The 26,858-nt window shown below is 41.1% G+C and overlaps 1 protein-coding gene across 1 annotated transcript; it reads right to left on the minus strand.

Moving 5' to 3' along the window:
- Window positions 1-705: 705 nt before the first annotated feature.
- Window positions 706-25,294, minus strand: LOC117470155 (sialate O-acetylesterase-like). The gene is made up of 10 exons (XM_034114739.1): window positions 25,000-25,294; window positions 24,644-24,805; window positions 22,327-22,481; window positions 21,991-22,129; window positions 21,548-21,716; window positions 21,304-21,386; window positions 21,095-21,228; window positions 2,915-3,069; window positions 1,335-1,521; window positions 706-1,176 (listed from the first exon to the last, which is right to left on the minus strand). The coding sequence occupies exons 1-10, from the start codon at window positions 25,055-25,057 to the stop codon at window positions 937-939; spliced, it is 1,482 nt and encodes a 493-aa protein (XP_033970630.1). The 5' UTR covers window positions 25,058-25,294; the 3' UTR covers window positions 706-936.
- Between the last annotated feature and the right edge of the window lie 1,564 nt (window positions 25,295-26,858).

The following is a 26,858-nucleotide window of genomic DNA, read 5'->3' on the forward strand; positions in this document are numbered from 1 at the left end:
TGTGTGTGTGTGTGTGTGTGTGTGAGAATGTTGAGACACTGTGATGGATCGTTGGAGCTAGCAAGGCATATATGCTCCAACGGGAGCTGCCTGGATGCTGCAATCATGTTCCTATCCGTGCTGAGTGTGCTGACTTTTCGTACAATGTCCCACTGTCTGGCTACCTGCATAAAGTCAAGTGCTCGGCGCAGTTGTCGGCGAAATGTCATTGAAACAGCTCCTTATATCCGTTAGCGCAGCTAGCTAGCACCAGATGCTAACAACAACAACACGTAAGGTGTGCCTCGCTCGCGCGAGTCGCGCCACACACACACACACCCTCCCCGTCCTCCCGATGGCCAGTCCGGTCCTGCCAGTGAGCGTGGAAGTGTGGTCTGCCACAAGCGGGCGGCAGGAGCTGGGCTGTCAGCATCAGCTTGTAGATGGTATTTTAAACTCGATGCGCTCTGAAACTACGGGGCGGCCGAGGACAAAAAATACACATGCGTTAATCGCGTTAAAATAATTAGTGGCGTTAATTTTTTTTTGCGTTAACGCGTTATTAACGCGTTAACTTGACAGCCCTAATAAATATATAACTGTTGGTACCCTAAATGAAGTTGCAATTACACTTTTGTCTCCAGTTCAACAACAGTAGATTTTTGTTCTACTGTCTCTGTTTTACTGTAATATAAAAACAATGGCTTTGAATGCAACACACACACACAAACTTAGTTTTTTATTTTACATTTATTTGTTCAAACATTTAGTCATAACGACTGATTTGTGTTGTACACTTCAGAGTTTTGTTCAAATAAAACCTTTGTCATGTTTTTCTACATACATCCAGCAATTTATTTTTGTACTTAACATTCATTATTTAAATTTGAGACGGACTGATTAAAAAACATCTTTAAAATGAAAGTAAACATATTTCCCAGCAGGTCTTCTTACAGTTCATTGATTACTTTGGCTGGTAAAAGGAGGAGCAGGTAAAATCTTACTGGCGCTGTAGATTGGACAGGCTTTAAAGTCACAGGGCCAGTTTCTCCATGCATACCGCAGAGCAGCTACTTGTTCAGTGGGAGAACACAAGCTGGTAGATAACCGGACAGTGGTCGGACCCCACTCCATGATGGGAGCTAGAACCCAATGAGCCTTAGGATCCCATGGAGACTCACTCTCTGAGCAGCAGATCTTAATAGGAGAGAATTGTATTTATTTAGCAAGAAACTATCGGAGCAAACATAAACTCTGTCTTATGGTAAAGCTATTATTTTTGTTTGCATATTTAATAAAGCCAGCAGGTAAATATGGGAAAGATGTCATACTGAATGTGCCGCTGCCAGCCTTACCTCAAAGATGTTTTCAGACGGAGTGACAGAGACTTTCTGGTCGTAGGTAATCTCGAGATACTTTGGAGTGGACAGGATTTGGCTGGGGAAAGGTCCACGAAAGGCCACGTCCTGCTCACCATACGCCACTGCCCTTGCTCCCAATGACAGTCTGAAGGCCACGTCCTGCTTGTCTCGGGGATGGACCCTGAAACAAAACAAAATCACACTAGATTCAGGTCAAGACATAAAAACAGCAGATAGCTGTTTCTGTGTTTGTAATTTAGTACAAACACAGTACTACTTCAGTACATAAGAAAGTCTGTTGTTCTGAGAGTTATGCCTAGGATTCACTTTGTGGCAGCAAATCGTTTTTTTAATAAGTTTCTAGGTATCTTAAAATTGTCCTAATGACTCGCTGGAAGGCAGATCAGAAACATATGGAAATTAGTGATTTGAGCTCCATTCTCCAGTTCAAACAATTGCAACATCAGCATTTTTTTATTTTAGCATTTAAGTCTAATCTTGATATGGTACCACTTCTCTCAAAACAAGAGTTACAATGAATTCTGACATGTAACAATTGACCAAATCTACTGAAAGAGTTGTTGTTTATGTGTTTCCATGAGCTAATCACCAATAAACATTATATGCCAATCACACAAAGGTATCACCAAATACTTGTAAAACCATATGCAAAACCCATGGTCACTAATCTGGGCGTCAAAATTGACAGTGCTTTTAAATGAGATAAACAGATAAACTCTGTGGTTCAGTCCAGTTTTTATCACTTGAGGCTCCTGTCCAAAATTAAACCGGTTTTATCCTTTTTAGACTTTGAGCGTGTAATTCATGCCTTTGTTTCTACGCGTCTAGATTACTGTAATGCACTTTATGCCGGCCTAAACAAGACCTCGCTGGCACGCCTGCAGCTGGTACAAAATGCTGCGGCTCGGCTGCTTACAGGAACACGCAAGCATGAGCACATCACACCAATTCTGGCTTCCCTCCACTGGCTTCCTGTCCATTTTAGAGTTCATTTTAAGATTTTATTGTTTGTTTTTAAATCGCTTAGTGGGCTGGCCCCTCAGTACATCTCCGACCTCCTAAAGGTGTACACCCCTCAAGGGCTTTGAGGTCGGCTGATCAGCTGCTGCTGGTAGTCCCTAAAACCAAAAAAGAGACCAGGGGAGACCAAGCCTTCTCAGCGGTAGCCCCCAGGCTCTGGAACGACCTGCCCCCTCATGTCAAATTGTCGCCCACCCTCCAAACTTTTAAGTCCCGCCTAAAGACCCACCTCTTTTCCCTCACTTTCGAGTCAGTCTGAGCTGTTTTAACGATTTTTATGCTTTTATTGTCTGTCCATAGATTTTAGTTACCTTGTATTAATTATTATGTGTGCCTTTTATCTATTATTGTAATATTATATTTTATTATAATGTTATGTTTGTTGTGAAGCACTTTGGTAAACCCTCTGTTTTTATTATGTGCTATACAAATAAAGTGGATTGGATTGGATTGGATAAAAGCAAGGTAATTGTCCCTGGTGTTGTACAGGTTCATACATGTATGCTATGAGTTCACGTTAATACAATCCTTACGGGCCATAGGGAGATTTTTCATCTGGCAAATCCATAGCCACAGCCATGAAAGTTTTCTGCATCCGGGGATTTGGGACAAAGCCGGTATCTGCTGTCTGGTGCCAGCGGATATTTGGAAAGGCGTCACTAGTTGAGTTTTTTTTGGAGGTAGACAGCTGCAAGTACAAATAAATTATAGTTTGGATGTACAAAATAAAACAATTATAAAAATAAATCCTGATAGAGAGCTGAGAATGAGGCTTGATTTTCCAAATAGAAGCCCAAAGAAGCAACAAAACAGCTAATGCTTTAGATACTTAGCATTTCACTTTAGTTTTCTGTGACCAAGTTAAACCACAGTCACAATTTAGTTTGAACTCAATTCTGTCATTCTCCGTTTTGGAAAAGGCAATAAATTAAAAGGCTAACAAACTTTAAAAGTGACTTATTTTATGTTTAAATAAGTGCAGGGCTGTGGATTGATGTACATTTTCGATGGTTCTTGTGGATTTTGAAAAATGACTAATAAATATTTGGGGGGAAAAAAAGCATCTAATACCCCTTTCACACCAAGGCTTTTCCCGTTCTAGCTCCGTGCTAGAGCTTTTCTGGTTCAGAACCGGTTCTTCGGTTCAGCTCCCGCTCTGTTCACACCGCTCAGAGCCCGACTGGTGCTGCCGCTGCTGCGTCATGACGTCACTGTTTACGTCGCTGATTTTCTCCCCAACGGCGCTAACTACAACAACAATGGGGGTCTGCGTCGGGTCGATGATCGTGTTGCTTTTAATCATATGAAGCCAGATTAAATTAAATAACGACTTCTCCAACCTTATACTTTTCTCCGGAGTGCCTTGGTTCATTGTTTATTAATGTGTTACAGCGGCATTTACCGACTGCTGCAGTGCTGGCTGCTCTTCCACAGGAGTTTATTCTCCCGTTAACTCACAGCAGCGGCCGCTGTAAAGTATTCACTGTCCGACTGTCACACAAGCAGCTGATACATATCCCCAATTCCCCATAAGTGAATGTGTGTCAGTCTGAATTGACACTGTTTGGCATCACAACGCTGTTATGAAAGTTTCTTTGGTAGCCTATAAAATGGGTGATGTTAGCATAGCAACCGAAGCTAAACTTACTATAACTTGACTACTTGTTGCCATCCTATTGTGGCATAAGCCGTTTTCTACAGGCACATTTTACCGGCGTATTTTTCATCATGATTCTACTTGTGATAGTCGGACATGACAACCTGTGCAGCCCATGTATTGATTCCATCCATGTATTGATTCCAACAGCTACCTGCCTAAGACCTGCCAAAGACCAGTATCTGGGAATGTTAAGCCCTCCCACTATTTTCCACGAGGGCGTTGCCAGATTTTCAATTTCAGGATTTAACCAGGAGATGGCGCTTCATTCACAAAAACAGGAAGACAACTTTCATGGACTTTCAGTTTTGTTTAGAAGAGCATTTGAACACATCAATATTTTAGATCAAATAAAGTATATCTAATCTTGTAATTCAATAATATATAGTCTTTATATATTAAATAACTATGGCCAAACTAAGACTTAGTTTTTCAAAAGAGAAAATGCAGATATTATATAAAAAACTAAAGTTAAAATCTTGTTTTTAATGCCCCAAGAGCAATAAAAACACTTGGTAAAAAAATCCTGAGTGGGGCTTTCATAAATTGCATTTAGCTGACGCTTTTATCCAAAGCGACTTACTATTTAATAAATGATAAATGATTATTCATAACAAATATGAGTGATGTGTGATTATTATTTATGCTATATACTGATATAGGGCTAAGTAAGCAATCAATCCTGCAAATTAACCCTTAGTTGTTCAATATATGTATTCAGACAATGTGAGTAGAAATACAGAAATTCTGCTCCCACCTAAGGCCAACGTTGCAATATTTCAACATTTCCCTAAAAACTTACCAAAACGTAAACATTTTTAAAACTCTTTCATTTCTGCTCTAGACAGCCATTTGTAGCATATGGGAGAATGGTGATGTGAACTCAACACGTAGTCACTCAGAGGGGGGTATTAATTATTTTCAAATGCGCATAGGCAATGCTATCCATTTACATGTACTGTAGGCTCTTTCAGTCAAGAATTTGAATTTGAATGGGATGTGGAGACGCTCTGCCAACACTGACCCAATCTTCTGCTCCTTACAACCCACTCACTGCCTGTGTTTTAACATTCGTACATTTCTGAATGAGGCCTAACATTCCGAGGTTATTCTGTATTTTCTGAGTTCTTGGTCATTTTCCACGGGGGCGTTGGGAGATGGCACATCTCTTTTTACAGTACTACGGCTTCCAGCTAACCTGACGTGATTCAAGATGGCGCCTGTGTCGGCTCGCCGCTCCCTCAGCTCTCTACCTTTAGCTATCCTGTTTTTGTTTTATGTTTCTCTGCTCTGCTCGTTTATGATCGCCAAGCTCTCCTCCACCTCAGACCCTCACGGGAGTTGATATTGCTGCCCAAACCTACATCTGGCAACCATAAATCGTCCCCCCCCCCCTCTCCTGTCGAATATTCCCACCTACCTGCGCCGGTTGCCCTGCATCCTGCCTCGCCGAAAGCGCTTTAGACGACGGGGAAAGCGTGGTGGTGCACTGGTCCATCTTAAGGCATACCTGACGGCTTCTTCAGCTCCCCCCGTGCCACCGGCCATGGTGGGGGCATAGCATCAGTGTTTAGAGCTAGCCTCCAATGCCGATTGCTTCACCCTGTAACTACCTATGCTAGCTTTGAGTTGCAGCTTTTTGAACTGAACCCGGCCTCGCCTATACTCTGCGCAGTCTTGTATCGTCCGCCAAAGTGCAATAAGGATTTCATATATGACTTTTCTGACTTTCTGTCCGGGATCATGGTGAAATATGATGTGTTTTGATCTCCGGAGACTTCAATGTCCATGTGTGTTGCGAGTCCAAACCTCTGGTTAGGGACTTTTTAAATCTCCTTGATTCCTTTGGTCTCATTCAGTCCGTGGCTGGCACAACACACGAAAAAGGACACACTTTGGAGTTAGTATTATCGTTTGGACTGTCTGTATCTGTGGATGAAATATGTGCAGCATCTCAGACCATTTACCGGTTCTGTTTACAACCTCCATCCCTTCCGCAGGAGTCGAATCACGTGCCCCTGCGCGTCGTCTGCGTTCGATTAACCCCTTGACTGCCTCACAGTTCTCTGATGTTTTTAATGCTTCTCCGATCTGTAAATTAGATGTGAACTGTGCTTTTAATGCTGATGAGCTTATCTCCATGTTTGACTCGACATGCACACTAATACTGGATTCTGTTGCTCCTTTTACGCTTACCCAAAGTTCTATCAGAGCCGTGGCTCAATGACTGTACTCGTGCTCTCAGACGCGCTTGCAGACGTGCAGAGAGAAAATGGAAAAAGGATAAACTCCATGTCTCCCTAGAAATCCTTCGTGCTTGCCTTTCTGACTACCAGACGGCAGTCAAAGCAGCCAAAACAGAGCACATTTCTCTGTTAATCTCCAAAAACAGCCATAAACCTCAGGTTCTTTTTAATGTCCTCAACTCTATCATTAATCCCTGTGATGTTTCTTCTATTGTCCCATCGACTACTCTCTGTGATAAGTTTCTTACATTTTTTATTGAAAAAGTATCTGCTCTTAGGCTAGCCCACACTAGTGCTACCCCAGATCCTGCTCCTTTTCTGTGCCCTGCTGTCCTCGACCACTTTGAGCCTGTATCCCTCTCTTCTCTCTCGGATGTAGTCAAGCACCTGCGGCCGACAAACTGCACCTCAGACAGCATTCCCTCTCGCCTTCTCAGAGATGTTTTTGATTCAGTTGGAGCAAGTATTTTATTACTTTTAAACACCTCTCTTAGCTCAGGATGTGTCCCAGCTGCCTTCAAACATGCCGTGGTTAAGCCACTACTTAAAAAGAAAAATCTCGACCCCTCCATTCTCGCAAATTTTAGGCCCATCTCCCAGCTACCTTTTTTATCAAAAGCCCTGGAGCGAGTAGTCTACGCCCAGCTGCAGTCTTTTTTAACCATGCATGGAATCCATGAAAAGTTTCAGTCTGGCTTCAAACCCATGCACAGCACTGAAACAGCCCTTTTAAGAGTTTTTAATGATCTGCTCCTAGCCGCCGACTCAGGTAGCTCCGCTCCGCTCTGGGGGAAGCTCGCGAGTGTGTGTATGTGTGTGTGTGTGTGTGTTTGTGTATTTTTGCGTTTGTGTATATTGTGTTTGTTTCCCGGGGAAAACACTCACGAGAAACACCGGCTGTTGTTATGCTTGCTGTGACGTTAAATGCCTCCGTTCTCCGCTTGTAAATATGCCGTTACAAGCTTCATAGTAGTATTTATCATCTAAATTTGCCGAAACAAGTTTAATATTCTGAAAGCCAAGACTTTGTTTAATTGAAATCAGATGAAAACAAACTGTAACAGACCCTGCCGTGTTATCTATGATTACTATATGCCTTACATTCATAATTTCAGCCGGAGGGAGGGGGAGCTGCGCTACGGAAGAGCAGATTGCGAGCGAGAGGTGCCTGTCATCTTCCCTTCACAAGCTTCACAAATGTATTTATCGTGTGATTTTGGAAATAAAAGTTTCATATTCTGAAAGCCAAGACTTTGTTTATTTAAAATCAAACAAAACACCCGAACCCCGAAAAAATAGTTTTTTATGCAAATCCACATTTATTTTTAAATGAGCCGTTGCGACTTCCGACTGATTTCGATATCATGTTTTAAATTGAAGTTGTCTGAATTCCTCACCACCAGCTGCTCTTGCAGTAACAGGTAATGTACTTTTCTTACTGTCCTAATGTGCACAATGTTGTTATATCAATCTTGGACCTAGTCATAGTAACTAGGTATGTTATTGAATTACAGTTTCCATAGAATCGTCTCTTTGCTAATTATTACGTTAAGTGAGCTGACGCCAAGCTCAGAGGAAATGCAAAGAGGCTACATTTAGATATAATACAGTTAAGTGTTAGTTAATGTAAGAAATGTATGTGCGCTCATGTGCAGACGTATATATAGTTTGTTAATTGGATAATTCATATCCTTTAGTAATGAAGATTACATTTTGTGAGGAAACCACCAATAATTCCTTTAAGTGTTCCAAAAATATATTCATTAACTGTAATCAGATTACTTCAAATATAGCGCGGATTGAATACAGTTACTTGATGTTTTGTATTCTGTTACAACTCAACCATGCTTGTAACACACAACTTAGATAAACAATTTGAAAATGAATAGAATAAGCAAGTAGATAAAAGATGAATCTGTAGTGGTTAAGGAGGGTTTCCTTGTTTTGCTCATTGACTTAGAACTGAAGTAAAGAAGAATAGTGTTTTATGAAAACTGTCATTCCTCATGTTTTTAAAGATAAATCATCAGTTTTGATGGACTTTGATGTTGAAATGGATCATGGTGGAGAATGAAGACCTTTTTGGTTTCGAATTTAAGAAGATTTTAAAGCTTATGTGTATGTTCTTTTCCTGACTAGAATTTAAAAGCAGGACCTCAACTAGACAAAAGAGATTTTACAATGTAGTTTTACTACTTTTGATGAAGTAAAGAATCTGGGTAAACTACCACCATTAGTTTGTTTTAACATTCACATGTTTCAGCATTCCTGACCATATGGACACTCAGCCATTGTATAACCCGTTGGGGGAGAGAGTTTTTCTCTAGTAGCTGATTGGCTGTGATTACAGCAGCACTGGATAGTTGTGCGCCACCTTTGGGTTGGACTCTGAATCAGTGTTTGCTGCTGTGATTACAGCAGCACTGGATAGTTGTGCGCCACCTTTGGGTTGGACTCTGAATCAGTGTGTTGGTGAAATGTTGCTCACTACAGAAACAGAAGAAGTGTGCAAAGAACGCATCTCTGAGGAGGTTTTGACATTTTGCTTGTGATGGACATGAACCCTTGTTGTCAAGGCAGCAGTGGTGTGAAGAGGAACTGCACGTTTTTGGGGATTTCTACTGTCCAGAGGACAACGTGTGTCTGCTGATTGTACCATATTGATCCAAGAGTTTCCATTCCTCCAGATGCCAGAGAGAGTTTCCTTGAGCCCACTGACCAAGGCCGTTTCTAGCTTTTTGGGGACCCTGCCACTGACTACAGCTGCAGAGGACAACGAATCACTGACTGTTCTCATTATGACAAGATCTTGAGACAGGCTTGTCTCAGACTGTTCAGGCCCTGAAGAAATTATGCAATGATTTTACAGCATAACTGTGCAAGAGTTTTCCAGAGGGTGGTGTAGAACATTATGCTTAGTGTTTAAGAAAAGAGGCTGCTTGTTTAACGATGGTCTGGAATACTGAAAAGATTAATACTATTAATATCTTTATTTTAGCATACAAGAAATCTGATTATTATATCACACAGAATCATCTTGAAATATAAACTAGCTATGGGTAAAACGTGTGGTTGTTATACCATTGTTATAATGAACTGAAAGTAAATAGGGAAATAGTGTCTGGTTAAAGATGAACTGATTTGATATCCTAGAGAGGGTTAGTTATAGTGTGAATAACTTTACAAAGTATTTACTAATGTATTTTGAAGTACAAATAACAAAAACACGAGTCCAGTTTTGTTTTTTAGAATTCAATTGTCTATTATAAAAAAAACCTGTTCACCTCAGGTCTAGCTTTAGACTTTGATAGTAAAGGAGTATTTAGGTTTATTTTTTATATATCTGACATTTTTAAATATGTTGGCTATTCACTAGATAGAGATTTATTGAGGACATTTCTGAAGATTGAATATTTGTTCCATTTCTAATATTCCTATTTAAAACGTAATTTTAGAGTAACGAAGGGTGATGCTGAACTTGGAAAAATGTGTTAGTGGTTTGCATGTCGTAAACAAAGAGGCTTTGGTTTGTTCAATCACCAGTTAAATGTGATACAGTAATAATGATCTACTTCAGTACCTGGTACTGTAAAATGGTTTGGTATGATTGATTTGGCTTACACTTTGTTTAACATCCTGATGTAACATTATGAGGTATGTTCACTTCTAAGGGTAAACAAATTAATAAAAAGGACTATTATTATTAGGGTCTGAGACCTAGGTCGGCGAAGACCCTATTGAAATCGGTCGCGCAGCGACCGATAAACCTTTGACCCCCGCAACACATGTGAAAACTCACCAAATGTTGCACGCGCGTCAGAAGTGGTGCAACTTGCGATATGTAATTGGTTCCGGAACTTTGTGTAAAAAATTGCGTAGGCCACGCCCACTTCCGTTTTTAACGTAAACTCCCCCCACTTTAACTTTCACGTAAACGAACGAAACTCGCTACGCATATCTAGGGTGCGGAGACGAACAAAAAAGCCTCTTGGAGGGGTAAAAAAATAACGTACAGGAAGTCGGCCATTTTGAATTTGGCGTCGGAAAAATGCGATTTATCGCGTTTCTCGTCCTCCGCGCAAAATCTATCTTCTCCCAGGGACTTTATCCGTACGACTCGAAATTCGTCGGGGAGCATCTCCAGACATGGGCAATTCAAAGTTATCACGGAAGTTTTTTTCTTTCGCACGGTGCAGCCGTGATTTGGCGCCAAAGTTCGCGTTCGCTCGATGCTAGGCCCATCAAACGCCATGGAACACGATGATGTCATAACTCAAACTGACATGCTCACAACGCCACCAAACTTCACATGATGGTTAACACTGCGGCCCTGAACAGCTCTACGTCAAATTTTATGTTACTTAATATGGCGTTACCATGGCAACGAATCCCTCGCCATAAAACACGGTGTCGCTGTAACTCCAAGGGACACGGTCCCATCGTCCACCAATCTTCACTTTTATATCACCGGTCCATGCCTCAACAGCTCTACGTGAAATCTGAGATCTCACCGTATGCCGTTTCCATGGCAACGCATCTTTCGCCGTAAAACACAATGTTGTCTTAAGTCAATGGAAAATGGTCCAAACTGCACCAGACTTCAGATGACAGTTAATGGTCCGGCCCTCAACAGCTCTACGCCGATTATGGGATGTCATCATATGCCGTTGCCATGGCGACAGATCCCTCGCCATAAAACACAATGTTGTCTTAAGTCAATGGAAAATGATCCAAACTGCACCAGACTTCAGATGATGGCTAATGATCCAGCCCTCAACAGCTCTACGCCAATTATGGGATGTCATAATATGCTGTTTCCATGGCAACGCATCCCTCGCCGTAAAACACAATGTTGTCTTAAGTCAATGGAAAATGGTCCAAACTGCACCAGACTTCAGATGACAGTTAATGGTCCACCCCTTAACACCTCAATATGACAAAAGTGAGTTTTCCTCAAAAGCTGTTGCCATGGCAACGTATCCCTCGCCATTAAAATACAATGTTGTCTTAAGTCAATGGAAAATAATCCAAACTGTACCAGACTTCAGATGATGGCTAATGGTCTGGCCCTCAACAGCTCTACGCCAATTATGGGATGTCATCATATGCCGTATCCATGGCAACGCATCCCTCGCCAAAAAACACAATGTTGTCTTAAGTCAATGGAAAAGGTTCCAAACTGCACCAGACTTCAGATGACAGTTAATGGTCCGGCCCTCAACAGCTCTACGCCAATTATGGGATGTCACCATATGCCGTTGCCATGGCAACGCATCCCTCACCAAAAAAACACAATGTTGTCTTAACTCAATGGAAAAGGTTCCAAACTGCACCAGACTTCAGATGACAGTTAATGGTCCGGCCCTCAACAGCTCTACGCCAATTATGGGATGTCACCATATGCCGTTGCCATGGCAACGCATCCCTCACCAAAAAACACAATGTTGTCTTAACTCAATGGAAAAGGTTCCAAACTGCACCAGACTTCAGATGACAGTTAATGGTCCGGCCCTCAACAGCTCGAGACACCTACACACACACCTCGACGTGCGGACAACAGCCTGCGGAGCGTCGAAGACCCGCTCAACGCTGCTTGCAGCTTTAATTATTATTATTATTATTATTAATTAATTTGAAATAATTAATTAAAAAGGCCGATGACTGCAGGTTCACTTAGGGATGCCTTGCAAGAACATTTGTCAGGCTTTGTGTTTCCTAGGGGCAGCACATTAATAAAGTGTATTGACAATTTGTTTGTTTAACATCTGAAGAAAATTGTGCTGCGAACACGGGGAAAACTTTGTTGCATTGTTTGACATCAACACAATGTTGTCACTAGTAAAAACTCCAGCTGGTAGAATATCAAAGTGCACTACTATAGGACATGAGATCTCGAGACTGACTTAGACTTTGCAAAGACTGAATGAATGTGAATTGATTTGTCAATTCCTGACTGTTACAGTAACACTGACCCACCGACAAAGTGATTTTATTTTGGGATGCACGCAATGCTTTTGGCAATGGATTTCTGACTATGCAATATTAGTTGAACCATTGTGAGACATGACGCATGAACTTTGTCTGACTATGCATGATCCCTGCATGACTTGATGACTATGTAACTCGATTTTTAACATTGATGATTCTTTTTGACAGGAGAAAGTTTTCCTGATGATGAGTCATAGGACTTTGAAATAACAATGTATGTGAAGATGGGTACTCTGAAGTATCTTACTTGGGGAAACATGGTCTCTATGGTTTTGAGGACAATATTTCCAGGAGGGGTATAATGGGTTTATTGTTCTTGTTCACGTGAATTTTTTAACCCTCACATGATCCAGAGGGCAAATGAAACAACTTTTTGCCTAAACAACTTTTTTCCTACATGGTCAAGTTTCGATTGGGTTTTCCTAAAGATAGGTATGATTAAATGTATTGTTCGAAGTTGAGATCTGATTGGCTTCAGCACCGTGGCTGAACAATTTTGCAGAATATGTTTGTTGTGTGCTTGGGAAATTGTGGGTAAGTAAAAACACAACACAAACAACATTTCATGGTTTCAAGAAGTTTAAAAATTATAGGTAAGACTCTAAGGCCTAGTGGTTGACTGTAGGCTGTTAACCCAGAATGCAAGTGCTATTTTCTACCCAGGTCAAAGCTGTTTTTCCCTTGCAATCTTGAGGAGAGAAGATGAATCATTCTGAGGCAGATGTTTAAGGAGCTGCGTCTGGAGGCAAACTGGAGTGTCAATGAAGGCAGCTGGATGACTACCTTCAGTTCCAGCTATTCTTCCACTGCTATTGTCTTATGGGTTTGGGTCAACACGAAGAACAAAACCCAAGATGTCTGAGATGATTTACAGCCAAATATATTAGTAATCTCAAACTCCAGAGAAGAAGATCTACCGTTAAACTGTTCTTTTAAAGAAGTCTCAGTTTTCTGACTACAGTTCCGTCCAATTCAAATGGTAATGATGTTGCTTCAGATGTCATCAAGGGATTTTGCTATGAGATGGGACATCACAGCATGAAGGCTAAGATAGATATTCCATCTAAAGGCTACGCATGGAGATCGGAACGTGCCCACCCTGAAGAAGTGTTCACTGGACAATATAACAGAAGCAGAACGAGTGGACGCCAGTTACATCTTGCTATAAGTGTTTTGGAGGATTTTTTATTATGTATGTATGTAAGTTTGTTAAACTTGAATGGGACAAATTGATTTTTTCCTCTTAAGCATACTGAGGTTTTTAATGATTTTCCATTTAAGTAGAGTAGGTTAGCGCAAATTGTCTTTTCTTCCACTTTTTGTGTTATAATCAAAAAGGTGTTTTTTTGGCTATTTGTAGCCAAAAAGAGAAAAAGAGAAAAGAGAGGTAACCCTGTGACTTCTGCCTTGAGTAAAATGATTATTCATTGATAAATATTTTTCAGAAAGTCATTTTGGACTTTCCAGGGCGGATCTCAAAAGGAGTATTTATTGGATGATCTGGAAACTTAAATTAATAAAAGGAGGGAATGTTATATCAATCTTGGACCTAGTCATAGTAACTAGGTATGTTATTGAATTACAGTTTCCATAGAATCGTCTCTTTGCTAATTATTACGTTAAGTGAGCTGACGCCAAGCTCAGAGGAAATGCAAAGAGGCTACATTTAGATATAATACAGTTAAGTGTTAGTTAATGTAAGAAATGTATGTGCGCTCATGTGCAGACGTATATATAGTTTGTTAATTGGATAATTCATATCCTGCAAGACTCCGAAATAAGTCATGAGATGATGACCTTTCGACATCTGGAACATGTCCAAGTTTAGGAGAACTGACAATGTGTGTGCGTTAAACATGTTTAGAAGAAGAAGAAGAATAGGGAGGGATGAAACCCTCTTTAATGGTCACACATGCAGAGCACACAGCACACACAGTGAAATTTGGCCTCTGCTTTTAACCCATCCTAGTACAAGGAGTCTAGTACTAGGAGCAGTGGGCAGCTATTGTACAGCGCCCGGGGAGCAATGGGAGTGGGGGGGGAAGGGGGGTGTCCGGTGCCTTGCTCAAGGGCACCACGGCAGGGCAGGAGGTGAACTGGGACCTCTCCAAGTAGAAGTCCACACTCCATATTTAGGTCTGGTCGGGGACTTGAACCAGCGACCCTACGGCTCCCAGTCCAAGCCCCTACTGACTGAGCCACTGCCGGACAGTTTAGGGAACATGTTCGTGTGTCATTTAGGAAACCTATATTTGCCCTGTGTTTTCTTGTGTTCGTGGGAGCATTTCTGCGATTGGTTGCTGTTGAAGCAAGGTAATGTTTCCCCATTGTTGTTTGGTGGTGCGCAACTAAATAATAATGATTAATCTCAACTATTTCTGTGTTTGTGTTTCATTGATTCCTCTCTGTTTCATTCTTTCCTGTTGTGAGTACTGGATCGCCACAACAATGTAGTGACTGCTTTTTCGTCTTTTGTTTTCTTAGTTATGTTCTCTGTATTTTATATGTTTGTGTTATGTGTTATGTGTAACGTTGCTGCCTTCTTGGCCAGGTCAGCATTGAAAATGAGATTTTATCTCAAAGTTTTTATCTGGTTAAATAAAGGTTAAATAAAAAATAAAAAGATACTGCAGATACAGATGGAGCAGCTTATTTCAGACTCCAGTTTACATACATTTCCCGCCTAAGGATAATATTCCCACAGTGCAGCATAATGTACCGTATCACACTGTATTACAAATTCAAAGTAAATGACTGTGGGTAATACAGCAATTTACTGCCTAGATTACAGATTTTGTTTACAGTGTATGTTGCATGTTTTAAATGTATTGTATTTACTTGTTTAAAATGAAATGTGTTTTAGATTGACTTTTAAGATCTAACTAACTACAGATGAAAAATAGCCTCTTGGCTAACTCTAAGAAGAAAGGGTAGACATATCTGTACTCTTAGTGCCAAGTAGCTAAGCTATTCATTCGCATAAATGTTAAGTGATCTAACTAAGTTCTATTCATATTCTTGACGGGAAGTGCAGTGTAAATGGGGGGCCTATATGCATTTGAAAAGCAATATAAATCACACAGTTAGTATACAATAGGCTTTAAAAGCACCATTGATAACCATTGCCTTCTCCAAATCAAACCAAGGTATCTTGGGTCAGTCTTGTCTTCCAAAAAGTTTGTGACAAGATGTGAAGTCAACAGGTATTCACTCATGCCCCTTTCACACCGGCGCTTTTCCAGCTCCGGCTCGGAGCTGGAGCTGGAAAAGCGCCGTTTTTTCCTGTTCACAGCGCAGCGGCACCGCGTCATAGCTCCGGAATGCGGTTCACTTCCAGCTCCAAAAAATGGTTGGCCTAGAGGCAAGAGCTTCGGAGCTATGACGCGGCGTCGCTTACGTCTCTCTTACGTCGAGGCGTGCAGGAAACTTTGACCATCCGTTCGCTGTTATTGATCATTGTGGAGAGCAGGCAGACGTTTTGTTTGTTATTATAGCAGCTATCGGATGGAATCAATACATGGGCTGCACAGGTTGTCATGTCCGACTATCACAAGTAGAATCATAATGAAAAATACGCCGGTAAAATGTGCCTGTCGAAAACGGCTTAGCAAGTAGTCAGTTTAGCTTCGGTTGCTATGCTAACATCACCCATGTTATACCAGAGAAACTTTCATAACAGCGTTGTGATGCCAAACAGCGTCAATTCAGACTGACACACATTCACTTAAGGGGAACTGGGGATATGTATCAGCTGCTTGTGTGACAGTCAGACTGTGAATACTTTAGAGCCGTGTGAGCTAACCCAGAGCTAACGGGAGAATAAACTCCCGTGGAAGAGCAGCCAGCACTGCAGCGGTCGGTAAATGCCGCTGAAACACATTAATAAACAATGAACCACGGCACTCTGGAGAAAAGTATAAGGTTGGAGAAGTCGTTATTTAATTTAATCTGGCTTCGTATGATTAAAAGCAACACGATCATCGACCCGACGCAGTCCCCCCCCCCCGTTGTTGTTGTGAGCTCCGTTGGGGAGAAAATCAGCGATGTAAACGGTGACGTCATGACGCAGCAGCGGCAGCTGGGCGGTGTGAACAGAGCGGGAGCTGAAAAGGGAAACCGGAGCTGAACCAGAAAAGCTCTAGCTAGGAGCTAGAAAGGGAAAAGCGCTGGTGTGAAAGCCGCATCAGAGGGGGTAGGTACTAAATGCCAGCCATTTACATGTAGGCAAACAAAGTCAAAAATCAACATACAGTAGGGGGGTGGGGGATGGTGAACGGTATGGTCAATGTTTGTAAACACAATCCCCAGGATGTGTCCTAATCGAACCAAAATAGAAAATGCAGATATTACACTCAGACATCTGAAAAGTCTATGTTAAAAAGCCTCAGTCACCTTAATTAATGTAATAAAAACATCTCAGGTCAGTAACACTGAAAGCTAAATGTGCAATACCATGTTCAGCTATGTTACTATTTATAATGTTATTGTTGTTACAACAGAAGATGTTTTTCTTTATATTGAAGTTAAATGCATCAATCTGGTGCACTTTGAGGTCAAAATTAAGAGATTTATGGATACCGCTGGAAAAAGCTGCAGTACATATGCCGGAGCCTGTACGTAGCGCTGTAACTTCCTCCACAAAAGCAGCCTTCTGTTTATTCAACGTGGTGGGGGCCGAGGGAACCGGGCAGAGTTTTTCGCCGGTCAACGTGTGTGAAAGTTTAAATCTTCCTTATTGAGCTTTAAAACAAATGAATAACAACTATATATAATAATAAAATAAACACCGGCTGTTGTTATGCCTGCTGTAACGTTAAATTACTCCGTTCTCCGCTTGTAATTATGCCGTTACAAGCTTCATAGTTGTATTTATCATCTAAATTTGCCGAAACAAGTTTAATATTCTGAAAGCCAAGACTTTGTTTATTTGAAATCAGATGAAAACAAACTGTAACGGACCCTGCCGTGTTATCTATGATTACTATATGCCTTACTGTACATTCATAATTTCAGCCGGAGGGAGGGGGGCGGCGCTGCGGAAGAGCAGATTGCGAGTGAGAGGTGCCTGTCATCTTCCCTTTACAAGCTTCACAAATGTATTTATCGTGTGATTTTGGAAATAAAAGTTTCATATTCTTTGTTTATTTAAAATCAAACAAAACACCCGAACCCCGAAAAAATAGTTTTTTACGCAAATCCACGTTTATTTTTAAATGAGCCGTTGCGACTTCCGACTGATTTCGATAGAGCGGGTCACATATATTATTACTGACTTAAATGAAGGTACAGTTGATCGTAAAGTGTTTTCACATACGTGGGTAGCTATGACGTCAGAAGGAGTTACCGTAAATGAGAACTGCCGTAAAAGTGTTTCTAGGATTTCTAAACGAACTATTACAGCTGTTATAAAGCATTAAATAAAAAGTCATGAAAGAGATAAGGAGGAGAAAAGGTTTAAGGAAGTAAGCAATGAATACAAAATGTCGAAATCCTCTGTTTCACGCAATGTCGAACATTGAAGACAGAGGACGGCGGTCCCCCAATCTACACAGCGGGAGAAAGAAGAGCATTTAAAGCAGATCGGAGGAGACATCACGATCTTCCCACATTAGGGCAATTCACCTATACTTAACCCCAAATAAAAGAACCCAATAAAAACAGTTGTTAAATAATAGTGAAGTCACGTTGTAATAACAATAACTCATCTCTCGGTTTGAGTGTTCTTTTTCTGCTTTGCCAAAAGCCACTGTGTCAAGCAGAGGTGGGACCAAGTCATTGTTTTGCAAGTCCGAGTCAAGTCTCAAGTCTTTGCGCTCAAGTCCGAGTCAAGTCTCAAGTCTTTGCGCTCAAGTCCAAGTCAAGTCTCAAGTCAGGATGGGCAAGTTCAAGTCAAGTCCAAGTCCTAAACTTTGACAAAACGAGTCTTAAACAAGTCCTTATGTGCTTTTCAACAAATGTAATGACATCGATCAACAGAATAATACTTAATAATCAAACTGCTCTTTATTAGTCACATTAATAATTTAATAATCCATTTTCTCTCTGCTGGTAAAGTAACATGTTTTTTTCTATTTTAAGAGGGATCAGTAAGGTTAGGCTACCGTGACTAGAGATGTCCCGATCCGATCACGTGATCGGGGATCGGAGCCGATCACGTGATTTTCAAAAGATCGGAATCAGGAGAAAAGAATCGGGGATCGGATTTCTTTTTTTTTTTTTTAATAATTTTTTTAAATTATTTGATTTAATGTTACAAAACAAAAATGACGATGTTCACATCTTAAAGTCATCCTGAGGCCTTAGTTTTGGTTTAAAATTACACAACATCATGTATGTGTTGCTTCTTTTGGGCTTGTTTTCATAGACCTGGTTGCTTATTTCTCTCAAATCTGGCAACAGAGTGGGCAAGGCGCAGTGTCTAATAGTAGCAGTAAGCTAACAAGAGGCTACGTTCAGCTGGTGCCTCGGGAGTCGGGACAGAGAAAATGTCAGGAGTTTGGAAGTATTATAAAATTGAAAGTGAAGGCAGTGTAACAGCCAGATGCAATGTTTGCAAGGCGGAGGTTCCGCGTGGTGGAAAGAACAGAGCTACGTTCAACACAACCAATCTAATACAAACACCAACAACAACACGACGAGTACACAGCGGCCACTCAGGTAACGGCACTGAAACAACCGACACTTTCAGAGACTTTTAAAAGGAAAGAGAAACTGCCCCAGAACAGTGAAAAGGCCAAAAAAATAACAGCCAAGATAGCTGAATTCATCGCGTTGGATGACCAGCCGTTATCTGTTACCTTTTTTTTTCGTCTCTATGGGGGAAAAGAACACCTGAATCTAGATCCCTCTGCAGGTGGTACTTTAACTATATTTTGATGATAATACTTTTCTACTTTTACTTGTAACATTTTGAATGCAGGACTTTTTATTGTAACCGAGTATTCCTACACTCTGGTACTCAAGTACAAGATCTGAACTTCTCCCACCTCTGACAATAAATCCTGAGTGGTTACCAAAAAAACTTTCTCCAATATCATTGAAAATGCAGCCAGATGCTGCTTCTTTTTTCGGTTTTCGCTCATTTCTTGAGTTTTTCCGACGCGCTTGCATTTAAATCCGGCTCCCCGTCTCCCCGTCGCTCTGTGTATCTGGCCTGTACCACTACACTTGCTGTCTTTGGAGCGTCTGCCCCCCACCCTTCTTTCACATAATGGTATGATCCTAGTGTGTCCTCGCATATGATTGGCCGCATGGTGGCTCAGCAAAATAAAGTCCCGCCCCTGCCTGCATGGATTCTCAGCAAGAGTTGGAGCGGCTGAAGATTCTGCTCTCCCCGATGCGAGTCTGCTCTTCTGAACGGCAGCTCGCGATCGGCGTGTTGGAGACCTCTGAATTAAATTATCAAGTCACCTCAAGTCAGAAGGCTCAAGTCCAAGTCAAGTCCCGAGTCATTAGTGTTCAAGTCCAAGTCGAGTCGCAAGTGTTTTGTGATTTTGTCAAGTCCAAGTCATCAAATTGGTGACTCGAGTCTGAATCGAGTCCAAGTCATGTGACTCGAGTCCACACCTCTGGTGTCAAGTGTCTAGTGACTATTTCTCTTAGCGGATGCATGTCAATTTAAATCAATACGATACAACTATTTTTTAAATCAATAAAAATAAAAGCATTTCAATTAAGATTGGGAGTCATGTCGTTACTTTGTTGAGAATGTGGCCATGTAATAAGCGGGATAATTTGCAGCGACTTGGTCATTGTGGGGAAAAATAACACCCAGGGATCCTGATCGTTTTAATGAAGTTGAATACAGAATATTCATATTTGTCAGTGATTTCATGTCAATTCGGCGAACATAAACATAAATGATCGTGGTGAAGATGATGATTAAATTAGGATTAAAAATCGAGAGCCGGCTGCATTTCCTCTCGTTCGTTTTTTTCGACTAAACAACATTATTTTGTTAAATAACAACATGGTGATGTTTTGTAAATGATTACATGTCTTATTTAGCACAGACTATGATCCTATCCGTGACATATGGATCTTAACAAAGATCCGTTATACAGTAGTACCAGACATACTGTACATCCAGCTTACTGTATCGAAGTTGATTTCACATGAGCTCCAGTGTGGAACCCCACTGCACCCCCTGGTGGATCAATGATCCATTGCAGCTGGCTTCACAATAATTACATTTGTTTATCACGGGGGCGGTATCAAGTCAGACTGGGGGCAGGCTCTTCATCACAGACCTTTCACGAGCCGTTCACGGACCGTGCACGGGCCAACCACGACCCTCGCGTTTCAAACTGTCCTAAATAAGACGCTACATCTGTATAATACAAAACAAAACGTCTGCCTGCTCTCCACAATGATCAATAACAGCGAACGGATGGTCAAAGTAAGGCACAAATAAACAGAATCACAAGAAGCCTGGTTAGTGTTGCCTGACTTTATAAAGTGTGTTTTTTTTTTACAAGTGTGTGGTTGCGTTCTAGTCACTTTGCTCAGCACTACTGCTTGTTACAACTTTTATTTGCCGTACTCGCCTTTAACTGTTAGCTCAGGTTAATCTCACACCCCTCCGACATAAGCGTGACGTATGCGGTGCTTGCTTTCTAGACGGAGAACTTTTTGGTGCTCCAAACGAACTGGATTCCGGAGCTTAGAGGCGGCTCCGCTGCGGTGTGAACAGGAAAAAACTGTGCTTTTCAAGCTCCAGCTCCGAACCAGTCCTGGAACCGCGTTGGTGTGAAAGGGGTATAAGGGACAATTTGCTGTGGTGTGATTTTGCTATTAAAACTAAAATCATTAATGGTACATACCTGGACAAATCCAAAAGGGAAATCGAGGGCCGTCTGCCCTCCTGAGCCCTGATGAAACGCCATCCTCCAGTCATCAATCATAGCAGGGAAGGAACAGTTGTACTTCTCTTGATGATAAATGGTGTTATCCTCACCTAAGAGCAACACAAGGAGTATACAGTACATGCAGGACATACATGAAAATCAGAAACCTTTGCAGCCCGTCCTACCTTGGTACCAGATGGCTCCTTTGATGGTCATGTTCAGCAGTGGGTGGATCATTGCATTCCACAACACTGAATTTACTTTGGGACTGAAATAATTGAAGGTGCAATAAAGAGTCAACCTTGTAGTTAGTTAATATACAACATTAAAGCACTACTTAATGTGTGTTTGGAAATCGATCGGTATGACAAAACATAATATGATGATATAATACTGTATCTATATCTTTATTGAATCCCTGAAACGTACCCATCATCAGGCTGCTGTAGTAGTCCACAGTGCTGTAGTGCTCTTGGAGAGGACCAGGCTTCGATAGGTGTGCCCCCCCAACAGGACTCCACCAGTCCTATGGGGTACTGCAGCTTATCATACAAATCACGCCCAAAGAGCCAGCACACTGCAGAGAATCCGGACAGATCTGGAAAAAATCATGCCTGTTAAGTAGTCAATCAGCAGAATGCAAAAAGGTGATAAAACGCACATAAACAAATACCAACATGGTTGATTACATCGCTGTGCTGCAACCAAACAAAACACTAGCTTGGACTCATGAACATGTGACTGAGTATGCATGTTTCTATTTCAAAGCATTTAAGACGGGTTCAGTTGCAGTTAAGTAACCCACCTGAACCTTTAATCTGCAAACACAGATTTAAACCATTTTATGAATAAAATAAATATCTTAAACCCACATAATGGCGGCACAGACCAGGGAATTTGGACGTGAATCCAATCAGTTTGCTCAGTTTTGCTCTGGGCCAGGGATGCCATAAAAGTCCTCACATGAGGATAATGTGCTGCATTCTTCAGCTCCTTTGATGCATTGAAGATCTATTGGAGAATAAATACAAAATGAATAAATATATACATATCAAACAGAATGTCCCATACATCTGGAATGCTTCATGGCCCTTATCTATTTGTGCAACCTTTTTTGTTGTAGTTTAGTTTTTTCTGACTTGTACTGCACATTTTTGAGAGATGGTCAGATCAGAAAGACACACAGGTGTTCACCTGGTTCGGCCTACCTGAGATAATTTCAACAACATGTTGCTCTGCCCTCCACACAGCCAAACGTCTCCAAACAGCACGTCTGTCAGAACAGCTGTGATGTTCTGCACGGCTGCTGTCACATTGTAGGGACCTCCAGCTTCAACAGGGTCTAGAGTGACCCGCCAGGTACCTGTAAAGACAGTCAGTGACACTTAGGGCTTTTCTAATGTCCCAATGTTGTGCATGCTGGGCTCCTCATTCCTCTGGCACTTGACCCGGAAATCTATCTCAGCAATCCATCTTGGATGAACCTCAATTTGTAAAATGCATCTCAAGGAGAGGGGAGTGAGGAGCTATGAGCGAGGATACACCAGTGAATCATCTAAAACCATGGACTCTAAAAATGTAAATCAACTGCATTTATAAAGTGCTTTTCCAGTCAGCATTAACACTCACTTATACTGAGGAAGAGGCTAAGATACAAGGTGCCACCTGCTCAGGGAGACTAACAATCACACACTGTTGGTGGACCCAATCAGGAGCAAAGTCCCACGGACACTTTGACATAGGGCTGTGCGATTATGGCAAAAATCATAATCACAATTATTTTGGTCAATAATTGATATCACGATTATTAAATACGATTATTCATTGACTTTGAAAACATCCATTTATTGAACTTTGAAATACAAATAATAATTTGAACAGTATCTTTTTAACTGTTTTCCCATAACGTATAATTAAACTGAAAAACCAATACAAAAATAAATGATACATTTATATCTACATTTAAATAAATAATATAAAAATAATAAATACCAATAAACAAGATCAACAAATATTTTGGAGAGCACTTCAACAAGCTACTAAACATGTATAAATATGATAAATACAAATAAATGTGATCAAATATGTTGCAGTGCAGTCACAACCTAGCAACGCAAAATAATCGTTTTTTTCGATTATGTTGTTTTCGTAATTGTGGCAGGCCAAAATCGTAATTGCGATTAAAATACGATTAATTGCACAGCCCTACTTTGACATGTTGCCTAGAGAAGCTGGGGATCAAACCACATTATTTAAAGTGGACCTATCATGCTATATTTGAATAATATAGTGTAGGACCATACCTATGTAAGGCATATTTATACTTTTTTTTTTTCAAAATACCAAACAGATCATGTATTTTAGCCATGCCTCATTTTGCTCAATTTGACATTTTTTAGCTCTGTTTTTGCAAGGGCAGATTCAGTGAGAACAGCACCATCTACAGGCCTGGCATATGTACTACAGCGAACGGCAATGGCCGTGGATGTCTCCTCCTGATTGGTGGAGTTGGCCCAATAGCCATAGCGCCACTGTCCTGACGTCAGGACAGTGTTCAAATCTGGATCAGTTTTTATCAGATCCGTTGCAGCCCCTTTTTTAGAGATTTGGGTATGGAGGAAAATAGAGAGGGTTGTGTTTTCTGACACTTGGTGAGTTCCCTGGAACACCGGGGACACATATTCATGTATAAAAGACGTACAAAAGTGCATTTTGCATGAAAGGTCCCCTTTAAGATGACCAAATGCACATTCAAACTTTCTGAGCTTCAACGTTTGTTTAGCGCCTCACAAGGCACTGTTATCGTTTAATGAAGACCAAGGGTTACATCCAAGTCAAAGGTTACAATCGAGACATCATTTTAAAAGTGCAAATAGCCGAGAGAGAGAGAGAGAGAGAGAGAGAGAGAGAGAGAGAGAGAGAGAGAGAGAGAGAGAGAGAGGGGGGGGAGAGAGAGAGATGAGTGATGGGTAGGCAGATAGAGAGTGAGAGAGACTATATAGATATGATATCCTAGATCTCTATCGATAGCTCTTTCTTTTTACACTGAAATCTTTCCAAACTGGTTCTCCTGTCATGCTTCCCTCAGCTGACTTTGCTTTGGCCCCTTCAACACTACCCTTGTCTGATCACATTCATCTATCTACTCACCATATTGATAGTTTCAATTAACCTTAGTCTAATACTTTTATTATTGTAAGTAAATCCCTTACATGGACTCCCTCCTTGTCATGTAACCTCAGCCAGTTTTTGACAGAGACCAAATTATTATATGAAAGATGTTACCTTTCGACTCTTATTATATTAGAGCAACATCCCCTCCTTTAAACACCTGTTATTATTTCAACTACTTCAAAACTTCTACTATATCAGGTCACAACCTAACTGTCTGAAAAGTGGTTACAGCTCTGAGCATGCAGTCTCTTTCACATCACTCCCCAACAGGATCAATCAGTTCAACCTGTTTGGTAGCCTTTGGTTGTCAGCATAAAAACATCAGATCGGAAATAAAATGCTTTTACTCACCGTTTGTCACTGTGGCCTGCGAGATTTTCTGTTGGTGTTGTCCTGACAAGGTGAATTTCACCTGTGCCCCCTCGGATCCATAGCCCCAAACTACAGCTCTCTCTGGAGACTTCTGCAGCACCATGTGGTCTTTATAGTAGGAAGCGAAGCGCAGGACCCCATCTACACACATACACATTAATATGCGAGTGTAGAAACATTAAAATAACAATACATAAAGAAGGGATTTTGGAGATAGTGTAAGTAAGTGCAAATATGCCTTTTTGTTTCTGTTTTAAAATAATAACGCAGTAACATTTTGACACGGCAAGAAGTTGTAGTAGGCTACAGGTTAATGCTGACCAAACGATACTCACCACAGTCGTGAATAGAAGCTGCAACCAGTATAAAAACACCACAAAGTCTTATCGCCATGACAAGATGATATCCAGGTTAACCAAAAGCTGCAAAGTCACGCAGACTGAGTTTACGTGATGAAGTATCAAACAGTAAACTAACTCGTGACTTATCCAAACGAGTTTAGCGAGTCTTTTCAGTATGTCTGTTACATTCGTAAACAATATAGTGTAGCGCACTGCGGCCCTTCAAAATAAAAGCACACAAGCTCAAAAGTGCCAACCTTTTAATCCATTTTAAAAGTCTGTCTCACAACATCACAAACAAGCCTATAATCAGGGGTGCACATAACTGGTACGCAGGTACGCATGCGCGGCAACAATCTGAAATGCGTAACGTCACTTGTGTCACAACGCGCCTTTGCGTACCTGATAGGTCATCAAAACAAAAACACATATTTCGTCTATACGTGTTTCTTGTCAACACTCAGTGGAGTAAATTATTAGACATGTCCAAAAAAAACAAAGACATTAAGCAGCCACTTTGCCGTTTCGCTCCCTGCAAAAATCTTCGGACTTTCTATGACTGATTGAACTGGGTGCTGGCTGTGCCGCGCAGGACATAACCGACGGACCTGTGAAGCTTCACAGGAGAAAGAGGCTTAGATCACTGGACGACAGAGTTGGTCGCCGTGTGCACAGACGGGGCTGCTGTTAACGTCAGTGTGTAGGCCTACAACAGAATTGTACCAAAACTACATCAACTGGCTGCAGTGGGAGACTCCCCTGTGCACATTCTGTGCCCCGCGCACACACTGGAGAACTGCGCAAAATCAGCTGATCACAACGGTCACGCTCTGTGGTCAAGCTGCTGCAGTTAAAACACACAGCTGCCTGCAAACTTACTCAGGCTGTTAATGGAAGAGTTTGAAATCAGACAGGGTTAGGTGGATGAAGTGTTACTCAAGTAAAATTAGAAAAGTATTATCATCAACACCTAGTTAAAGTAGCGACAGTAAAAGTAGTCATTTTGCAGATTGGTCCATTTCATAATAATGTATATGATATGTTTTATAATTATTGATCATTAAAGTGTTTAAAAATGAGTTTGAATGACTTTGTATACTGCAGGGTAGCTTGTGAATTTACTCCAGGTGGAACTAAAGTCTGATTTAAGACTTGATTATATTTCACATCATTCATCCAGATCTGTGAAGTAACTAAAATGTATTAACTACATGTAGTGGAGGAAAAGTACATGATTTACCTCTGAACTGTAGTGGAGTAGAAGTACAAAGTAGCATAAAGTGTACCTAAGTACAGTACTTGAATAAATGTACTTTGTTACTTCCCTCCTCTGAAATCAGATATGACTACAAGTCATGTGATAATTTCTTAATATTTGATCCTTCAACTTGGCCTCAGGAAATGCAAGGACTTCACAGTTTTGGCAACAAGTTTTGGAGAAAGCAAATCGGAGGCTTAAAAAGAGACAGGGAGGTGCATCTTCATCATCTAGCATGCAAGAAGTGTAAATAGAGGATAGTGAAGGAGACACTGAGGAGGACAGTGAGGAAGACTGCACTTATTAAAACCACGCTTCATGTGGGGTGAGTACCAAACGCTGTCTCCTGGTACTCATCTGAGTAACTCACTAAAAAAGTTATGTGCACCCCTGCCTATAATGACTGTTTGCAGTTGTTGTGTAGCCTGCTATATTTATAAAAGCAGCCGTTGGTCTGATTTAGGTTGCAGTGAGATAAGTAACCTTCAAGGTGATCCCTCCGCTTCGCGTCGGGCTCCCAGACATTAAACGGCAAAACATATTCAGTTGCCAGTTACTTTGGCATTATGGCAGGGATATCTACAGTACTATGGAG

This window comes from Trematomus bernacchii, unplaced genomic scaffold, assembly GCF_902827165.1.
Source record: "Trematomus bernacchii unplaced genomic scaffold, fTreBer1.1, whole genome shotgun sequence".
NCBI classification, from domain to species: domain Eukaryota; kingdom Metazoa; phylum Chordata; class Actinopteri; order Perciformes; family Nototheniidae; genus Trematomus; species Trematomus bernacchii.